The following is a 17,838-nucleotide window of genomic DNA, read 5'->3' as shown; positions in this document are numbered from 1 at the left end:
GAGGCCTAGCGCAAGGCGGAGGTTTGCGGTTTGAGCGTTGGTACGCTTGACTGTAGGTTACAGATTAATGACAGACTAATTAATTCCTGATAAATTCCTGTACGCGCCGCTGATACATGTGCATGTGTTACACAGGCCTTTTGCACGCACGGCGGACGTGAAGACTGCTGCCGTTGACTCGCTACCTCTTTGTCAATCTGTTTGTGTGTGTGTGTGTGTGTGTTTGTTTGTTTGCGTGCCATCTGAGTGGAAGACTCAACCCAAATCCAGCCTGTCCTACTCAGCTAGCCTGCATCTCTGTTACATGTATGTGCTTGGGGGGTAGCGGGCGGCTCAGAGTGGGTATTTCAGAATTTTAGTTTGTGGGCTGGTGTGGTGAGGTTTGTGTACGTAGCAGCGCAAAAAGCGAAGCCCCCACCCACTGCTTCTTCTCCTGTGCAGCTTGGGCTGATGGGGAAACATAAGAAAATAACGCACAAACAGTAAAGCGGAGCTTTTTATTGTTTGATTAGGCCCTTTCCCTGGCTTTCATTTTCAGCACGCTCAGCCCTCCGCTCACACAGTTCTGTGAATGGCTTTAATTGGCACGGGGTAAATCTTTATATCTGGACAGCATTATAAAGTCTTTCAAGATTTAAATACGAAAATTTATGGACCCAGTAAAAAACAATATGAAATCCGTTAAATGGTGTGTGTTGTCTAATTAGGCCCTAACATTAGCAATGGCTGAAAAAACCCTTAAAGATGTCTGAGACTTTTCGTCCTGATATCACTACGGAAAATCTCAACAGCTCAACCGTGAGCCAAATAGCGCCGAGCGTTAATGTTGAGGTTTGCAGGGCGACAGTCCGAGGATGAAAGGTACGCTAACGTTGGGCTGCTAAAGCGCTGTTACCTAACACGCAGACCTTTGTGTGTTTTGGAGGGAAAGCCAGACTGTACCGTGATCAGCCAAATACCTGTCAACAGCAATTTGGTTCCTCACAAACAAAAAGACTTCGTAAGTATGAGTCAGAGGGCCCGTGAACAATGGTACGCAAATCCAGAATGGAAAAGGATAAATCCCAGACCTGTGTTAAGACGTGCCTTGTGATGTTCGTTTTTGGAAGCCATGTCTTTTTTTAGTTTTATGTTTTCCTGAAATCCCATTAGTGTGCATTCTGACTCATATAAATGTTGATTTCTTGGGTGAATGAGGCTTATTTTTAACATTTCCACGTTTTACTAATTGCATGATGTTAAGGTAGTATGTGCATGAAAAATATTGCCTATAGTATTTATTGTGCTTTTTTCATTCAAAAATGAAATCGAGGTAAAATAGTAAGTGTATTTGATCCAAAGTTGAGATTTAATTTCATATCATCCTTTTTTAGCCACCTATAAATTTTATTCAGACTGTCTTACTTCCACTGTCCCTCACTGTCTTTCTCTCCGCCTGCCAGAGAGTGCTTGATAAAGACAAATAACATTTGACATTTCGGTGGCCCTGATAGAATTATATGGAGTATTTGTTGAGGGATCAGAGAAAATCATGAGCTGTAATGTTACCTTGGTGACAGCATTGTTATCGCTGGTGGATGAGAGTGTGTGTGTGTGTGTTACTGACTGTGAGGAATTGCAGACTCTCACCTGTTTGCCTAGAGCAGGAAATGCAAACCACCGGATCGGGCCTGTGTAGTTCAATCTCGTACCTTCAAGAGACTTATTTAAAAGAAAAGATCTCCTAAAGGTGAAAATTCTGTCATTTATATAACCGCTTGTCTTTCCAAACCTGTATGACTTTCTTTTTTTTCTGTAGAATGCAAACGGAGAGGTTTGTAAGAATGTCTGAGCTGCTCTTTTCCATAAAAGCACCATCATAATTGTTCATATTCTATATTCAGTCTTCGACTGAATTTAAGTTATTATTTACTGAAAATTCTCTTTGCAGTCATTATTCTCTTTAATTGTATTGAAAAGAGCTGCTTGAAATGTCATGCAGGTTTTGAATGACATAAGGGTGAATTAATGACATATTTATGGTGTTTTACTCCCTTATGGATTAGTTCAGACTCTATAGTCAAGTCCAAGACTGTACCGTATGTTTACATGATTACAACACCTGGTGTGTGTGTGTGTACGGGGGTCCCTTCTTTTGAAGTGCGTACTAGCGGCGTTGCTTGCAAGCAGCGTGTTTCCTGTGGTTGGCACAGACAGAGCAAAAGAAGGGGACAGAGGGAGAGAGAAAATTTCAGCTGCGCTCGTTCTTAACCACTCTGGGTTTTTTCTCCAGCTGTCACTTTGATTCAGCTCTGTGCTAGACCTATGACACATTAAACTAACGCTTTCCACTAGCACACCTTAAATTCTCTCCCACAGTACAGAGATGCTGCAATCTCACTCTCACCTCCTGTTACGCAGTCTGAGAGTTTAACTCTGCTTATTACGTTTTTTTCTTTTATTGTACAACTTATTACCTGTTTGGCGAATTTTAGCTAGTCTATTAGAAATGTCAAAAATATACACTGTGGTTCATGTTGTCTTTTTGAACTTGTAAATCATAGAAAATTACCTCTTCCTGTCATGATGTGTATGTTAGGGTTAGTTGTTCCTGTGTGTGTGTGTGTGTGTGCATCTCTGCTGGTGCAGCTTCCCAGGATGCACAAACGCGTGACACACAAACAGGCGTACATGCACGCATATTGCCCACGTACATATGCCTGCAAGCAATCTTCATTTATCGGTTCAAACGCATATGCTTTTTTGTGCATGTGCTCACAGGTGCAAATACAGTTACAGATAAATGTAAAACAGTTTTTGTTGTGAGACCTCCCCCAGTAATGGAGAAATGTCTTTATAGTGGGATCCAAAAAAAAAAAAAAACACACACAAAAAAAAACAAAAAAACAATGAATTTATACAAGTTTTATCTTATCTATATATATGGTAATATGGATATGGATATCCATATGGATATGGATATGGTAATATACAATATTATACAAATATAATACATTTGTAATATACAATATAATTTTTTGGTGAAAAAATATATTAGATAATTACAAAATATATATCTGAAAATATATTTATATATATTTAAAATAAGTCACCGCAATGAAGTCACAGTCATAATTTCAGTTCAGTGTATTACATACTGTAGGTTGATGAGTCTGCAAGCTTTTCTCTTTATTTACATGCAGACTAATCTAATGCACAGATGGTCTGAAATTGCCCGGAGGAGGTCTGTGCTCCACTCCTATATATCTGAGTCGGGGTCGGGGGGCTGGATTTAAGGGGGGTTGAAGTACCTTAGTCATCTTCAGTTATTTCCTTCATTATGGTGCAAAATCTGAACCCAGTGAAAATGTGTGCTTTTAGTGACAATTTTAATGCTTTATGCTAACTGTAATGCTTCCTTAATGATTGCAAAGTGTTGATGCTGTTGTTTAACAGGATGCAGATCTAAAGTCGCTCTAATGTAGTATGTATTCGTCTGAAATGGAGATAAGAGGGGGTTTAGTGGTTTCGTTTTCAAAGCTGCATTCCGAGCTTGACATTACAAATCTGTCCGCATTCATAATTTGGACCGTGGACAAATTGCAGATGGATGCGCAGGCTGCTCGTAATTTATCATCGAAAATTAGTGGTTAGGCGGTTCCTCTGGGAGATGTAAACAGGGCTACCTGTGTTGTGTGAGCAGAGTGGTCCGTTCCTCCATCTTTGTCTCGCTCGGCGTCTGTCTCTTCTCATGCCGTTCCAGTGAGCGGCATGGATTCACTCGCTTCTCTGGCCTCAGAGAGGCTTTTAGGCCTCGTACTGGTGAAAAGCAAAAACCGTGCACAGGCCAAATTTAATGATTAAAACAATCTAATAAATTAGATCCTAATATGTGCTTTTATGGGTTGTTTCACATGGTCGTTGTTTCTTTAAAAAATGTCTTACATTTGTCATCTAGGCTCTGACAGTTTGAGAATTCCTTCCTTCATTCTCTTCCCAGATTTATGTGCACTTCAAAAATCCGCACCTGCTCGCTGTGTGGCTCTAAGTGTTGCTATGGTAGTGTTTTTCTTCTTTTTTCCTGCTTTCACCCAAATCATGCAGCGTGTTGAGTAGAGAGAGCATGAAAGCAGTGACAGGAAGCTGAAGAGTGTAAAGTGGCAGTCAGAGAGGTGTTTGTCTAGATCTTATGATTAGTATGGCGCAAGGATAAGCTGTCAAATGTAACATCAACAGAGCTGTCTGTCAGGGGGTCCCGAGGGGGCTTTGTCAAGGGCCTCTACTGTCTTTGATAAAACTGCTCTTGCACTCGGCGTTGGGCTACAAAGGGCCGATTGTGGCCGCATACTTAAAGGTGAGGCTGAAATTTCAAAATGGAGGGAGAGGGACTGAGGTTGTCCGGGGTACTCTGTGGTTTCAACGCCCGTCGCACTGCACTGTTTATCTAGGTGACAGAATCAACCAGAAGATCTGCAGGGCCTCTTGCTCTCATGGCTGTGCAAATATCTCTCACAGCCAAAAACAGAACCCTCCCTCCTTCCTTCTTGCTTTTTTCGGTCTCTCTCTCTCTTCTCCCTTCAGACTCACTCTCTTTCTGTTTCAAGTCTGGCGGACTCATTCTCAGCCTCACAAGTACTGTATTGTGTATTAATAACAGTTCTTTGCTCTTGGGTCTTGGCCTCACATATGGATGTTTATCAAGCGTTGGCTGGTTACAGGACAGAACACGCCGAACGAGAGTGAGGTGCCTCGTGTGTGGCCGCTGGGATGATTAAATTGAAGTCGGCCTTTATTTTCTGCTCTCGAAGTTTAGTGGGACTGTCATGGGACATAGGTGAATGCTTAAATGGGCCCCAACATTCATTTCCTTTATTTTAACAAGCTGCCAAATAAATAAATGCTAAATGATCTGACCCTGAACTCAGAAAATGTGTGATTGTGTCTCAAGTTCCACGCCATTTGTATTTTATTTCAATTTCCTGCACTGATGTGTTCAAGTCAGGTTTTTGTTTCATGAATTGGTGAATGAAGGTGGCTAGGGATGCAGTTTTGGAGGGAAAATGCATGGGAAGATGTAGATTTAGTTGCAAATAATGAGTTAAAGAATCGACATTTATCAACTCAGTTATTTTGCATAAAGTGACTATTGTATTTCTGAGTAAAACAGAATATTAAACGGGAAATAATTTAGTGACACTTGATTTTATTTGATTGGATTGTGAGGGCGTATTATGCTTTGGTTAATCATTTTTTGTCATCCATTATTTTTTAAACTTCCCATACTGATATATCATTTTTTTTCTCCCGCATGAATTTGTGTAAGAAGGCAGGCTTAAGAATCAATGGCAACTTATGAGTTAATGACGAATGAACATTTGTAAGTGATGCATTTCAGAGTGAAACAGCAAGAAAAGAAAATATTAGTAAATAATTTTTACTCATCCAAGTGGCCAGTATTTTATTTTGAATTCCCATACTGATGTATTTAAATCAGGGTGAAGGCAGGCTAAAGGATCTGGAAGAGTTAAAGATAATTTGTAAATGCATTTAATTTGCATGAAGGGATGTATTTCAGAGTAAAAACAGAATATTTTGTGGGAAATAATCTAGGGTGGGACTTGATTTCATTGATCAGGATCTGATTGGTTTGTGAAATTTGATTAAACGTGTTATTCTGTGGTATTATTGGTTAATGTTTTTCCTCAACCACATGGCCTCGGTTACATCAGCAGAAAAGAAAAGTCATTTCAGAAGTAGACTAAGTTATTAATCTTTTTTTTTTTTTGTTTAGACCACTGCACATATGGAGATTTTATTAAGATTTCATGTTGTCTTAAAACACTTCTGTCTTTTGGTCTTCCTTGTAGCGGAAGCTGAGCATGTGGATGCGGGACTGGCCGTGGCTGATCTCCACTCTCACCCGCTGCTGGATCCCAGCATGCCTGGGACTCTGCCTCCAGGCTTGGGCGACCACGACCTCCTCACCTGTGGCCAGTGCCAACTAACCTTCCCACTGGGGGACATTCTGCTCTTCATCGAGCACAAGAAAAAGCAATGCCAGGGTCTGACGGCTGGCCACGGCTGCTACGACAAGATGGCGGACCGCAATAGCCCCTCGCCGCCCCGCGCCGAGCTGAGAAAAGTGGTGGAACCGGTCGAAATTGGAATCCAGGTGACACCTGAAGAGGAGGACGAGAGACTGTTGACGCCCCCAAAAGGAATTTGCCCCAAGCTAGAAAGTGGCCTGGCAGGTAGGTCAAACTCTCTCCAGAAAAGTTTCAAGCAGGCATAAGAAGCTGACGCTAATGAACTCGAACGTTCTCTCGCGCCAGCGTGTTTTCTAAAACTGATGTGCGCAAACATACACTTACAGCCTGCAGAGTTGCAGACAAAGGGAGACACGCACTCATTTACCTCGGTAGGACTCTGGGCGTCCTGTAGTGATTGTGATACCGCTCATCTGCGAGCCTCAAGAGAGATTGTTTTTCCTTCAGCTGATTTCATTAGGGGAGCCTACGCCGTGCAAAGTGAAACATCACATTACTGACTCAAAGCCCTAAAACCCCCTGAAGGACTCTGGTAGTTGAAACAAATTGTGCAAGACGTGACAGAGAACTCACCCTACTTTCATGGAGAAATCCAGCCTGAGCCATCTGCTTAAAAGGTGAAAAGCTCATTAAAATTCAAATGCTCAAAAAAAAAAAAAAGAAAAAGAGAGAGAGAGAGAGAGGAGAAGAGAGAAGGAAAGAAATAGAGTAGGATTAAAAGAGTGAGTTTCCTATTGAATAGGGGTAAAGAGGCAGTTTAGTTTAGTCCAGCTGTAGGGAGAGAACTCTCCCAGTTATCTTACAAAACAGCGCAGTCAAGTCCTTCACAAAGAAGCCGGAGGGATCTTGGGAAATGGGTCTCATAAAATAATATTCTAGGTTGGACAAAGTTACCGGGGGAAACGCAGGGGAGCGGCTTATGACACTGCCTCGGTTTTTAATAACGTCGTTTTTTAATGCCTCGCAATCCTTATTTGCGAAAGTTACCCGAGGCATCGGAGACAATTTATTCCGTGCCACCACAATGCCTCGTGTATTTAAATGTCTGTAATAATGAGGCCGCTGCTAAATTACTCAGTACCTCACATGATGCAAACTTCACTCCCAGACTGACTGACTGGCTGGCTGCTCGCACAGAGAGAGTGTTGGCGTTAGTTGTGAAATATGATGCAAGCGTTCACACAGTTACGTGCAAACTGTTCCACTACAGTTCGTCAGTGATGTTTCTTTTTTTTTTTAAAGACTGACTGGTAAACGTGTGCTTTGCTAACCACACAATTTGCTAGATAAAGAGGTCAGGGTCCAAAAGTGAAAGTTTTAGTGCACCAGTAAATAGTCAAATAGACCTTTTATATTTTCTGTATTAGAATTTATTTATAAGAATTACTTTTTAAATAAAAATAATGCACAATACAGTTAATGGCTTTTTTTTCTTGCATATTAATGACAAACAGTGCAGTAGTGAAATGTGAAAATACCCCCCCCCCCTTCCTCTAGTCTAAAGAAACATTTTTTGATGACTTTATATCGTTCACATACTGTATCTGTGTTGTGGTGTTCTAGAGGAAAAGATATACAAGCGCCCTTAATTGAACATTTTTAATGATACATTATTAATTGAAGTGACAGTCATGATACATTGCTTACGTCAGCAAAAGTTGAATTTCATTATAGTTTGACTGTAAATTATTATAGTTTAAGTAAATTTCACTTGCAATTAAGTAAAAAAGTTATCAGTTAGCTAAACTTAAAAAAGTGAGGAAACCGATTGCCTTAAAGTTATTACGTAAATAAACTGCTAATTACGTAAATAAACTTAATGCATAATAGAAAAAAAATTAGGTTGTGTGCACTAGAGTTCCACATAACGTAATTTTTTCTATTATGCATGAAGTTTATCGGCAACGGGTTTCCTCTTTTTTTAAGTTAAGTCAACTGATCACTTGCGGGTGTTTGGACTATGTTTGCATCTTTGTCCTGTATATATATATATATATTTTTTTTTTGTTGTTGTTGTTGTTGTTGTTGTTGTTGTTGATGATGTAAACCTTTTAAATTGCTTATTCCAGAGTATACAGAATTTTTGTTCTCAACAAAATTCTCATTTTGTAAATGTTAAACAAAACATTTGCTTAAGGATAAAAAGAAAAGTGATTTAAAAAATTGTGATTACCCAATTCATGTTATTTCAGTCAATTCCATTCAAAATGACTAAATCTCTCTTCATTTCGAGCCACCTTTGTGGTAAGATCTGCATTGAAAAATAGTTTTAATCTCATTTAAACTTAAGAATTTGAAAAACGGGATTTTAAAATGAAAGGAGTTCATTTGCCTTTGTAAATCATATTGCAGTTAGCAAGAGTAAATTTTACACCTTTTATTAATTCAGGGCTAGAGAGGGAGGCAGTTCGCAGAGAAGAATATAACGGCAGATGAAACATCCTCTGAAAGTGATTAAGACGCTTGAATGTCAGCTTGAGCATGCGGCTAAACACTCACAGGCTGCCTTGTATTCATAATTGCCTCCCAGCAGGTTAAAGTATTCTTTTATGCTAAACCTTTCCCGTTCCATTTGTTCTCGACGTGAAACAGAAAATGACACGCAAAAAAAAAAAAACACTCAGCCACTCCGCCTTGAAAATAGCAGTGGTACTCTTGCTCGGCAAAGCACAGATCATTTTTCATGAATTTGTTTTTTTTTTCTCCTATAATATATCCATCTGCTAGCTTCAAGTGGAGAAATGAGAGAGAGCATGAGAATGCGGGTGATAGAGAGAGATGTGGATGAGGAAGACCACTTCTGGATCCATCAATAAGATTTCAAAAGCCAACTCTGATCATACCAACATTATTTTCGTAAGAGTTCCTTGCACTTCCAGACCCTCACAGCGGCATTTTGATCTTTTCATTAAGCCGTCCGTGTAACCTTGACACACGAGCACTGTTGTGACAGGTCTAAAACTGCACCGCTTCATTCCCACATGTCAGCCTCCATCACATCAGCCCTCTCTTTCCGGCCTTCATGTGTGATTCACCAATAGTCCAATGAGAAGAGCCTCATTTCAGGCCTTACTTCCTGAAGTTAACGTTCCCAATATCATGGCTCATATCTTGCGGTATATTACGGGCCTTTAGGAAGAAAATCATCCAAGTGATTCTTTGTTTTTGGTTGAGTGAAGGTACTGAACAGCAACTTCATTAAGTCCCATACGTAACCATTCTCTTGAGACTCCGTAATGATAACTAAACTGTGTGCTTTGCTCCCGAAACCCTATAATCAGTCGAAAAAGACCTTGTGATAAAGTATTCTGATTACTGAAATTGCTTTTAGCGATAATTCTCCCAGTGGCTTTTTCTTTATTAGTGTGTATGAAAAAGTCAACGTTATCTATGACAATACGGGACAGCCATTGAAGAGGAACCACTTGAGGGTTGAATTCAATATTTCTTGCATAAATATCAGCAGGACACAGGCTCGCTCGGCACCGTATTGTATTGCCACTTAGCCTTCTTAAGTTTCAGCGGAATTTAATTATATTTAATGGCCCTAATTAAATAAAATATGACATTCTGCATACCCTCAGGCAATAGGAACTGCTGCTGGGGGCAAAGGGAGGGCTTGGTTTGCGTGCACGAGCCGCTAGAGCCCCTCTCGTGTAGCACAGCAAGGTTAAAACAGTTCAGTGGAACTGAAAAATAGGGCCCTGAGATGGCCGACATAGCTAGCTGTTGCCACTGTGCACCATTAAGCAGTCCAAATGTGAAATACGTACATAAATAAACAAATAAATAAGACATTTACCACCCCTTAATGCATCTAGATGGCTTAGCCTGCTGAAGCTGGCCAGGCATTTAATGGTACTTGTTATTTAATTATAGATCTCCGATAGAGGTGCTATGAACCACAATGCATTGTGCAGAAACCGTTCGCTGTGAGGATTCCTTAATTAAAGAGCAATAATGTAATATGATCTCATGAACCTGAAACAAAAGGATTATGCGATGAGATAATATTATGCATACATTCCTAGAATATGTATTTTTGGTTAAGGTAGACTAAGTCTAAAGTGGTCCCATTATAACGTCTGAATAATCTAATCTTAAAATCGAAACTCTTAAGGAAATGTTAGCTTCCTATTTGTCTCTCTTATTCGCCTGCTGATGTTTAATTCTCTGAATAAGCTTTTGAATCCTCAGCCACTGACATATATGATCAGATGGGTAGTTTATACATTTTAAATATGCAAAAAGTGGTGAAAGTAAAGACTGTCAAGCTCTGTTTGTCATACTTGTGTTGTACAGTACTCAACAGGGATGGTAGTAGTGTTTTAAGTTTTCAAGAAAACTGATTCAAATGGGGTGTAAATAAAGGCTTAGTATTTAGTGTTGTTGTAGTCAAGCTCTTGTTGGTGTGAATGTGTGGTGATGCAGCCATGTGTCAATTCAAAACCTACATTGCATTTGAGGTTAGCTTAAATATCAGCATGCAAATAGGAAGAGGAGAATGTTACTAAAAGTTTTTGATTTGTCCAGATATATTTGGTTGCAGTAATGGATGTGTTAATGTGATAGCTTAGAGCTTTAGGATATTAGGCAGTTTGGGCTTACTTAAACTAAGTTTAACACTAAGATAATGCTAATACTTTAATACTAAGATAAGTACTAAAAATGTCAGTATTGAGGAAGGAATGTCAATACTGCAAGCACTGTAAATATATGTTTATAAATGATTGAAAAATTGCTGTACAATCGCATTAGTGCTCAGTCAAAACCTCACAGCAGGCTGCATCAGTTAACTCGCATTCTATTACCATAGGAACGCCAGCGGAGCACGTGGTGAGATGGTGGACGTGTCTTTTGCCGAGATGGGCCCGTTTCTGTCAGCGTTTCACTCTCTCTCCCTCTCTCGATCTCTCTCCTCTCACACCATCCAAGCACACTCACACAGCTTTACACGTCTAACAAGTGCTGCGACAGGGGGAGTTATTTCTGACCCTTGGCTCACCAGATCGTCGCGGTGAATATTTCATGAGACATGCTATATTTATAAAGAAATTTACCTCAAACACTTTCCTCCCTCACCCTGCCTCTCCTTGAGAGTGATCACACTGCCGGGCCCCTGTCGCTTCGGAGCCCGCACATGTCATTAATGCCGTCTTGAGTCTAGTGGCAGAACCCTTTGTAGGTGTAATGCAAATCGATTCATCAGGAGCCAAAAACGCTTGATGTTCGGGGCCTAACACTCTCAGTATCGGCATATTTGATGGTCACAGATTCATTGTGAATGGTAATTAAATGTGCTCTCAGTCATTTATTTATTACTTAATTAAAAATGTTAACATGTACAGGAATGAATAGTACTTGAAAATGTGAGTAAAAAAGACCCCGGTCTTATCAGTAGTATAAAATAAGTATTATTTAACATGGAGAAATTCACCTCATGGGAGACTGCATGGTGAGATCACATGGCCAGTTGAATTGGAATCACATTATCACATTATTTTATTGGACACCTTTGCTCACAGAATAAATTAATCATGCTGACTGTGCACATTTCTGCTTTGGCAACTGAGCATTTTTATTTATTTATTTTTACTTTAGATGCTACATTCAGCACAATGTTAAACATGATAATAAGGGTTTGTTTAAAGGGATATTCACCCAAAAATAAAAGTTCTGTCATTATTTACTAACCCTCACGTTGTTCCAAACCTGTATGCATTACGTTGTTCTGCTGAACACAAAAGAAGATATTCTGAAGAATGTCGGTAACCAAACAGTTAATGGCTCCCATTGAATACTATACTATTTTTTTTTTCATACTATGGAAGTCAATAGGGCCCATCAACTGTTTGCTTACCCTTATTCTTCAAAATACCTTATTTTGTGTTCAGGAGAGGAAAGTCAACAACTTGAGGGCGAATAAATGATGACAGAACTTCCATTTTTGGGTGAACTATCCCTTTAAGTCTGTAATATATTTTCATTGTACTAATGCGTTTGTTTTATCTCAATAGTGAGACTGTAGTGTATCTCTGTTCTCAGAGGTTTTAATGCTCTGGAGATCAATCTGGTCCTGGCTTCAGTGATACTGAGCCTGGCCAGCCGGTTCCTGTTACGTGCCCTCACTTCCTACCTATTTTTGAGGTTTTGCCCAGAAAGATTTGTTTCTGAGTTTTACTTGCAGTGGTGTGGTGCCAGCACGGTTTGCCAGCTTTGTAAACTGTGCACGATGTGCTTTGTTTTGAATGTTAGCATTTATTTAGATTTTATCTTTGTTTGTTATTAGGTATTAGGGTAACTATGTAGGTAGTTGGCTTCATTCAGGTTTCATCAACTAGCATGGTTTAGTCTATCTTTTATGTTCAGTTCACATTTTCTCTATTGTAATGTCTAAATTCAATATTTACAGAGTGGAATTGAGAGAACATGCGCTGGCCATTAGATGTTTAACATTGTTATGAAGCAGACAGAATTTTGAGTACATCAGAAGATGGTATATTTTTCTTATTTTCTGCCCAGCAGAGATGAACATGCACAGTCCAGAATAAACAGATATCTGGATCCTCCCTCGCTGCGGAGAACATCTCAATTGAGAGTACATGTCCCTCTCTCAGAATCAACATATACACTGGGAGGGCTCTTCAATAAATAATGACACAACAGGCGCGGAGATATCGAAAACATGCTTCCATAATATGATGCACATGCCATTTTTTTCAATTAAGAATCACAAAGGCTTGGCAGGAGGACGGCCTGCCCTGGTGCAGGGGCTATGCCTGAATCAATGTGCACAGATAGATGCGTGTTTGATTTTTTATATATTGCTTCAGACATAGCTCTTTTGCCGGTCTTCTTGTTTTATTCCCTTTTAGTTGTTTCAATAAAGCCTGAAGTGCCAAACCAAGCAGCCGTTTTGAAGTGATAATTGCCCACTTTTGTCTAGTTTCTCCATTTTTCTTCTCACCCCTCTCTTTTTTTAAATGTCTGCATTAGCCACACTAGCCACTGGCAGTTCAGATTTACAATGCAGCATTTTTCTTTTTATTTCCCTCATGCATGCATTTCAAATGCATGTTAAAGAGATAGTTCTCCCAAAAACGAAAAATCTGTCATCATTTACATGCAATCATCAAGTTGTTCCAAACAGTTGATGGGCCCTATTGACTTCCATAGTATGGGGAAAAAAAATACTATGGAAGTTAGTGGGGCCCATCAACTGTTTTGGTTATCCATATTCTTCAAAATATCTTCTTTTGTGTTCAGCAGAAGAAAGAAATTCATACAGGTTTGAAACAACTTGAGGGTGAGTAAATGATGACAAAATTGGGTGAACTATCAGAACAATCCCTTTAATGGTACTTTGAATGTGGCATTGAAGTTTTTGGGATGTCCAACCAAACATGCAAGGATTTTATTGTCATGTTATCTAGACCAGATTATGCACTTTGAAATGTGCATTAATAGTTTGTTTACTGACTTAAACTGCATGCTAAGCCTTTAAATTTCAAAGAACTTGTGTTTTTACATTAGAGCGACATGTAATCAAGCTAAAATCTATTCAACGATATAGTTCAAGCTATTCGTTTTTTGGCCATAATGTAAAGTAGAGTGTCTGGTTTTAGCAACATCTCTGTTAATCTGCGGTTGATTACGTGGTCCTCTGCGGTGCATGTCGAACCATCCTCCGTAGTTATAACATGGCCTTACACGCTGCCAAAGCCATCCCCTTTGGTGAACCAGACTTTAATTTCTTCCCTCCTGTGTGTTTAATCCACTACTTCAAAATTCAGGAAAGTGCTACCTTTACTTGGCTTTTGAAATGCCTTCCAAATCCTCGCATTTGGGTTGTGTCCAGCAGCGGCAAGAACAGGAAAAGCCAGGAGGAGTGAGAAGCCGAAAACGAGAGAGAAAGAGAGAGAGTGAAAGAACGAGAGAAAACAGTTTTAGTCATTAATAGACCATAAAAAAGGAAAGCTGCATCCATGTTCTTCTCAGCATCTTGAAATCCTTTTCAGATTTTTGCCTCGTTGCTTTTTTTCAGTTAATCACTTTGCATGCACTCATTTAAATATTAAAATTTTCTTTAATCATCAAAGGCAGTGAGCCTCATGCATATTCATATCCGCATCTCCCCCCCCCCCACGCTTCCCCCAGAATTACAGGTTCATTACCTCGCTCCAAAGCCAAACAGTCATTACCAAGAGCCAGCTTTTTAATTGCGGATGCCTGGCCATCATCGCCTTACTGCTAAGATTTAAACTTCCATAAGAATATAAAAAAAAGATTTCCCAAGTTCGAAATAACTTAACATACTTGTTATACATTCTCTGTGCCTTGGAAAAAAGTATAGAGTTGGAGAGAGAGAGAGACCGAGAACGAGAGAGAGAGAAAAACCTGTTCTTTGGCTGGAGCTCTGAATATTTGTCAAGAGGCTTGACGAAAGTTGCATTTGCATAATGACTTTGTAGTTCTGCATTAATAAAATTTGCATATGAAGCCGTGTTAATTACTCCTGATCAGGCTTTTTTGCATTCATGCATGGTAATTTTCTGCGACTTGCGAGAATTGATGTCCTGGCGTCAAGGCTGTGATTGGTGGCGGTGGCGCTTGTGGATGTGGGGATTTGTGTGTGTGTGTGTGTATGAGTGAGTGTGTATTTGCGTATTTGTGTTGGGGGGGGGGGGGGTTGTGGAGGTTCAGAGGAGATGGCGTCGGATGTACCGGAGAGAAAGAGGAGATGGCACATTTGTGTGTTTGTGCGGGTCTCTTTATTGCATCGCTCGCTTGCTGTTGTCTCAGATATCTCCTGTAATTGGTCTAAGAAAAAGAGCAGTCATTTAAACGGCTTTCTATGTAATGAAACGTCATAAAGCAAGCAGAAGAAAACAGCCCCTCAATGGCAGACAGGCATTTCAAATCTATTGTTTGGCCTATTTATTTCTAAACAAGATGACTGTTCTCTGCAATAGAGGGCTTTGGTGTCTTTTCTATCTGAATGGATGATGTGAGAATAGAAAGGAAAATGTGACCGTTTACCTTCTTAATTTTTAATTTTGTGCCAGACCTTCCTCTTTTCTTCCTCCCCCATTTTTAGTCTAACACCTGATTGGTTTAATCCGTCTTATTGCTAGTATGCAATTAAGTAACATGTTTACGATTCGCTTTCTTTTCTCGGTTTACTTGGCGTCGGCTTGTGTGATCTTTTCCTCCTTGAAATCCTGATAAAATGTTTCTAAATGCGGTGTCTTTTTACTTGCTTGTGTGTGTTTTTTTATAACTCAGTATTTTATCTTTGAAATGAGCTCCATTTATTCAGTCCTTAGGGACTTGCCTTAATTTAAGCACATAAATGTGTACACTTTTCACTAACGTTACCTTTCCACTGCTTTTTCTTTTCCCTTTGTCAGAGCCCTGCTGGGTTCAAGCATTTGCCTATGGAATTTTGGCCCCTTACTTGTGGTTTGGCAAAGGCATCACACGACACCGTGTGCGCGTGCGTGTGTGTGAGAGAGTGAATGCCCTTTGCTAGCAAGACTGAGAAGTGTGCATGCATGTTTCTTTTTCTCCTTTTCTTTTTTCAGAAACTGGTGGTCTCCTTGTCATTTTGATATAGCGACAGAATTAAACACAACTTTTACCAGCATGAGGATTCTGGGGCTGGATCCAAAACAAAGAGATATGTTTTTGAGCCAACAGACGCTCAGCATATGAGTGCTATGCTGCAATGCACAGAGTGTGTGACGGATCTGGCATACCTGAAGCTTGGCGCTTTCTAAATGCTGCCATGTGTGCCATCAGTGTTGTGATAATGGCCGAGAAGAACCTACAACGAAGCTAAACCCTCAAGGGCAGCGTAATCATAACCAGTCAATCATCCAGCTCATGTTACATCCACCCAATGAGACCTTAAACGTCATAGCAAGTGATTTCTTTGAGAAAGAAGAACTAAATTGTACAAAAGACATATTGTTAAAATAAATTATTAAATTAGGAAAGAAAAGTTGGGCCAATTTTTTTATTTTTAGTTCCCTTTCAATTTATCAGTTGATTTGGTGAACTGAACTGGACAAAGGACGTTGAATTGCAGGAGGATGACAGGAAGAGGAATAAACTGAATTGCTATTCAAATAAATTCAACCCAGGACGTATTTTGGAAAATATATGTACACAAATGTCAACAAATGTTAATTTATTAAATATAACGAAGTATGTTAACTAAATACACATTTCAATAGGTGTTCTTCAGATATCTATCAAGGCTTTTAAACCTTTTTTTTTTAAACTTTGAAAACAAGGTTTTGTCAATCCAACATTCAAAGTTTGTTCTAGTTAGAATTTAGAGTTATATGAATTTCTGTGAATTCCAATTAATTGAATTGCAATTACTTTTATAATTTATCGTTTTTGACACAGGCGAGGGACTGACAGATTTCCCATTAATCTGTAAAGAAGTAAACAATGCCCTCCTACTGTAATTGTGAGAGTGTAATCTTGTGTGCTCTGGACTGTGTGCAAGCTTTAAGAGGTTACTATATCCCACATGAAGACATCAAACAGTCCCTGTGCCACTTTGTGGCTGTCGTATGGCGGGATTTTAGTCTCTCCCGACCACAGGCAGGGAATAAACTTGTCACTAATTTGGACTGTGAGAGCTGGCAAAGCTCTGTGCACACGCTGGTGGCTTTCGCCCTCATGCTGTCCTTTGTTTTATTTATTTTTCTGCTTCTTTTATTGTCAGCAGAGATGTATACTCCACACAGATTTCTCCTGCATCACACGTGCGGAATTATTCAAGGTAACCAACAGTTTTTAAATCCTCTTAAGATTTTAGAGTTGAAGCCACTTTTCAAAACCAAATACGTATATGATGGTATTTCGTATTTATCTTCATTTGTTTAGCCCTGTCCTCCTCCTGCAGGTTTGAAAGCTGTGGCGCTATTCAGGAAAACTGAGCACCTTCCCGGCTCGCCTTTTGCATATCGTTACAGGGGCTCCATCAAACTGACAGTGTTTGTTTTGTGAACTAGTCTCCATGAAGATTTGAATTTGTAAAGCGGGGGAGATGCCGGGGACGAGAGCGTATTGTAAGCCCCTCAGGCTGGGTCTAAGCAGGCCTAGATGGCAGTCCCTGTATACCTCCCTCTAAAGCCGCTTTGGCAAAAGTGGATTGGCGCCGCAAACAATGGGGCGGGTGTAGAAAGCAGTGGACAGGATGGGATTACCAGGTTAGCGCAGGTTCCTCCCAGCGTTTGCACATTCTCCTGGGCCGTTCAGGCTTTTTGACATGGCGCGTCTGAGGGAATTAGTCCATCTCGCCGGTTTAAATCCGAATCGTCTAATGAAGCCTCTCAAGCCTGGAATATTTCCCACAGAAGGGTGTTGCCATTTAGCAGGAGAAATCACCACTTAACAAAAGCTAATTTTTCCCTCTGTTAGCTCGAGAGGATTAGGGGCCAGCGGTTGAATAATACAAAGTTTGTGGATCATGCGGAGAGGTGGGGGAGAAGCTTTTAAGAGTGAAATTAAAGCCCACTGACAGTCTATGGAGGGGCTGTTTGTTGCTATTGAAGGTAGGAAGCGTGGCGGAGTGCGTTCGGAAGGACCGGAACGCTCTATGGAGATTGCGTGTGCTGGTGTGCGCAGGCGGGTGGCACAGCTTGACGAATGCGTGTTGATCCCCTTGTTTAGGGGGTTTTAAGTCTACCCAATTTCACATGCTAACGGTCGCAGAGCAGGCCCTAGACATTCCACCCTGCCAGAGTGATGACTCTAGCCGCTTTAAGCTGAAATGCATCCTACAATATTGATA

At 40.2% G+C, this 17,838-nt stretch overlaps 1 protein-coding gene across 2 annotated transcripts in view; it reads left to right on the top strand.

Moving 5' to 3' along the window:
* bcl11ba (BCL11 transcription factor B a) overlaps positions 1-17,838 on the top strand; it is a 51,052-nt gene that overhangs the window by 7,792 nt on the left and 25,422 nt on the right. For both annotated transcript variants that reach the window (XM_081394396.1, XM_081394395.1), the window contains exon 2: positions 5,847-6,234. In XM_081394396.1, the coding sequence (XP_081250522.1) occupies positions 5,847-6,234 (388 nt within the window). The remainder of the gene's footprint in view (positions 1-5,846; positions 6,235-17,838) is intronic.

Source organism: Scardinius erythrophthalmus (assembly GCF_964197995.2).
Source record: "Scardinius erythrophthalmus genome assembly, chromosome: 19".
NCBI classification, from domain to species: domain Eukaryota; kingdom Metazoa; phylum Chordata; class Actinopteri; order Cypriniformes; family Leuciscidae; genus Scardinius; species Scardinius erythrophthalmus.
The sequence above is the reverse complement of the archived record's forward strand: the minus strand, read 5'-3'. Positions and strand labels throughout refer to the sequence as shown.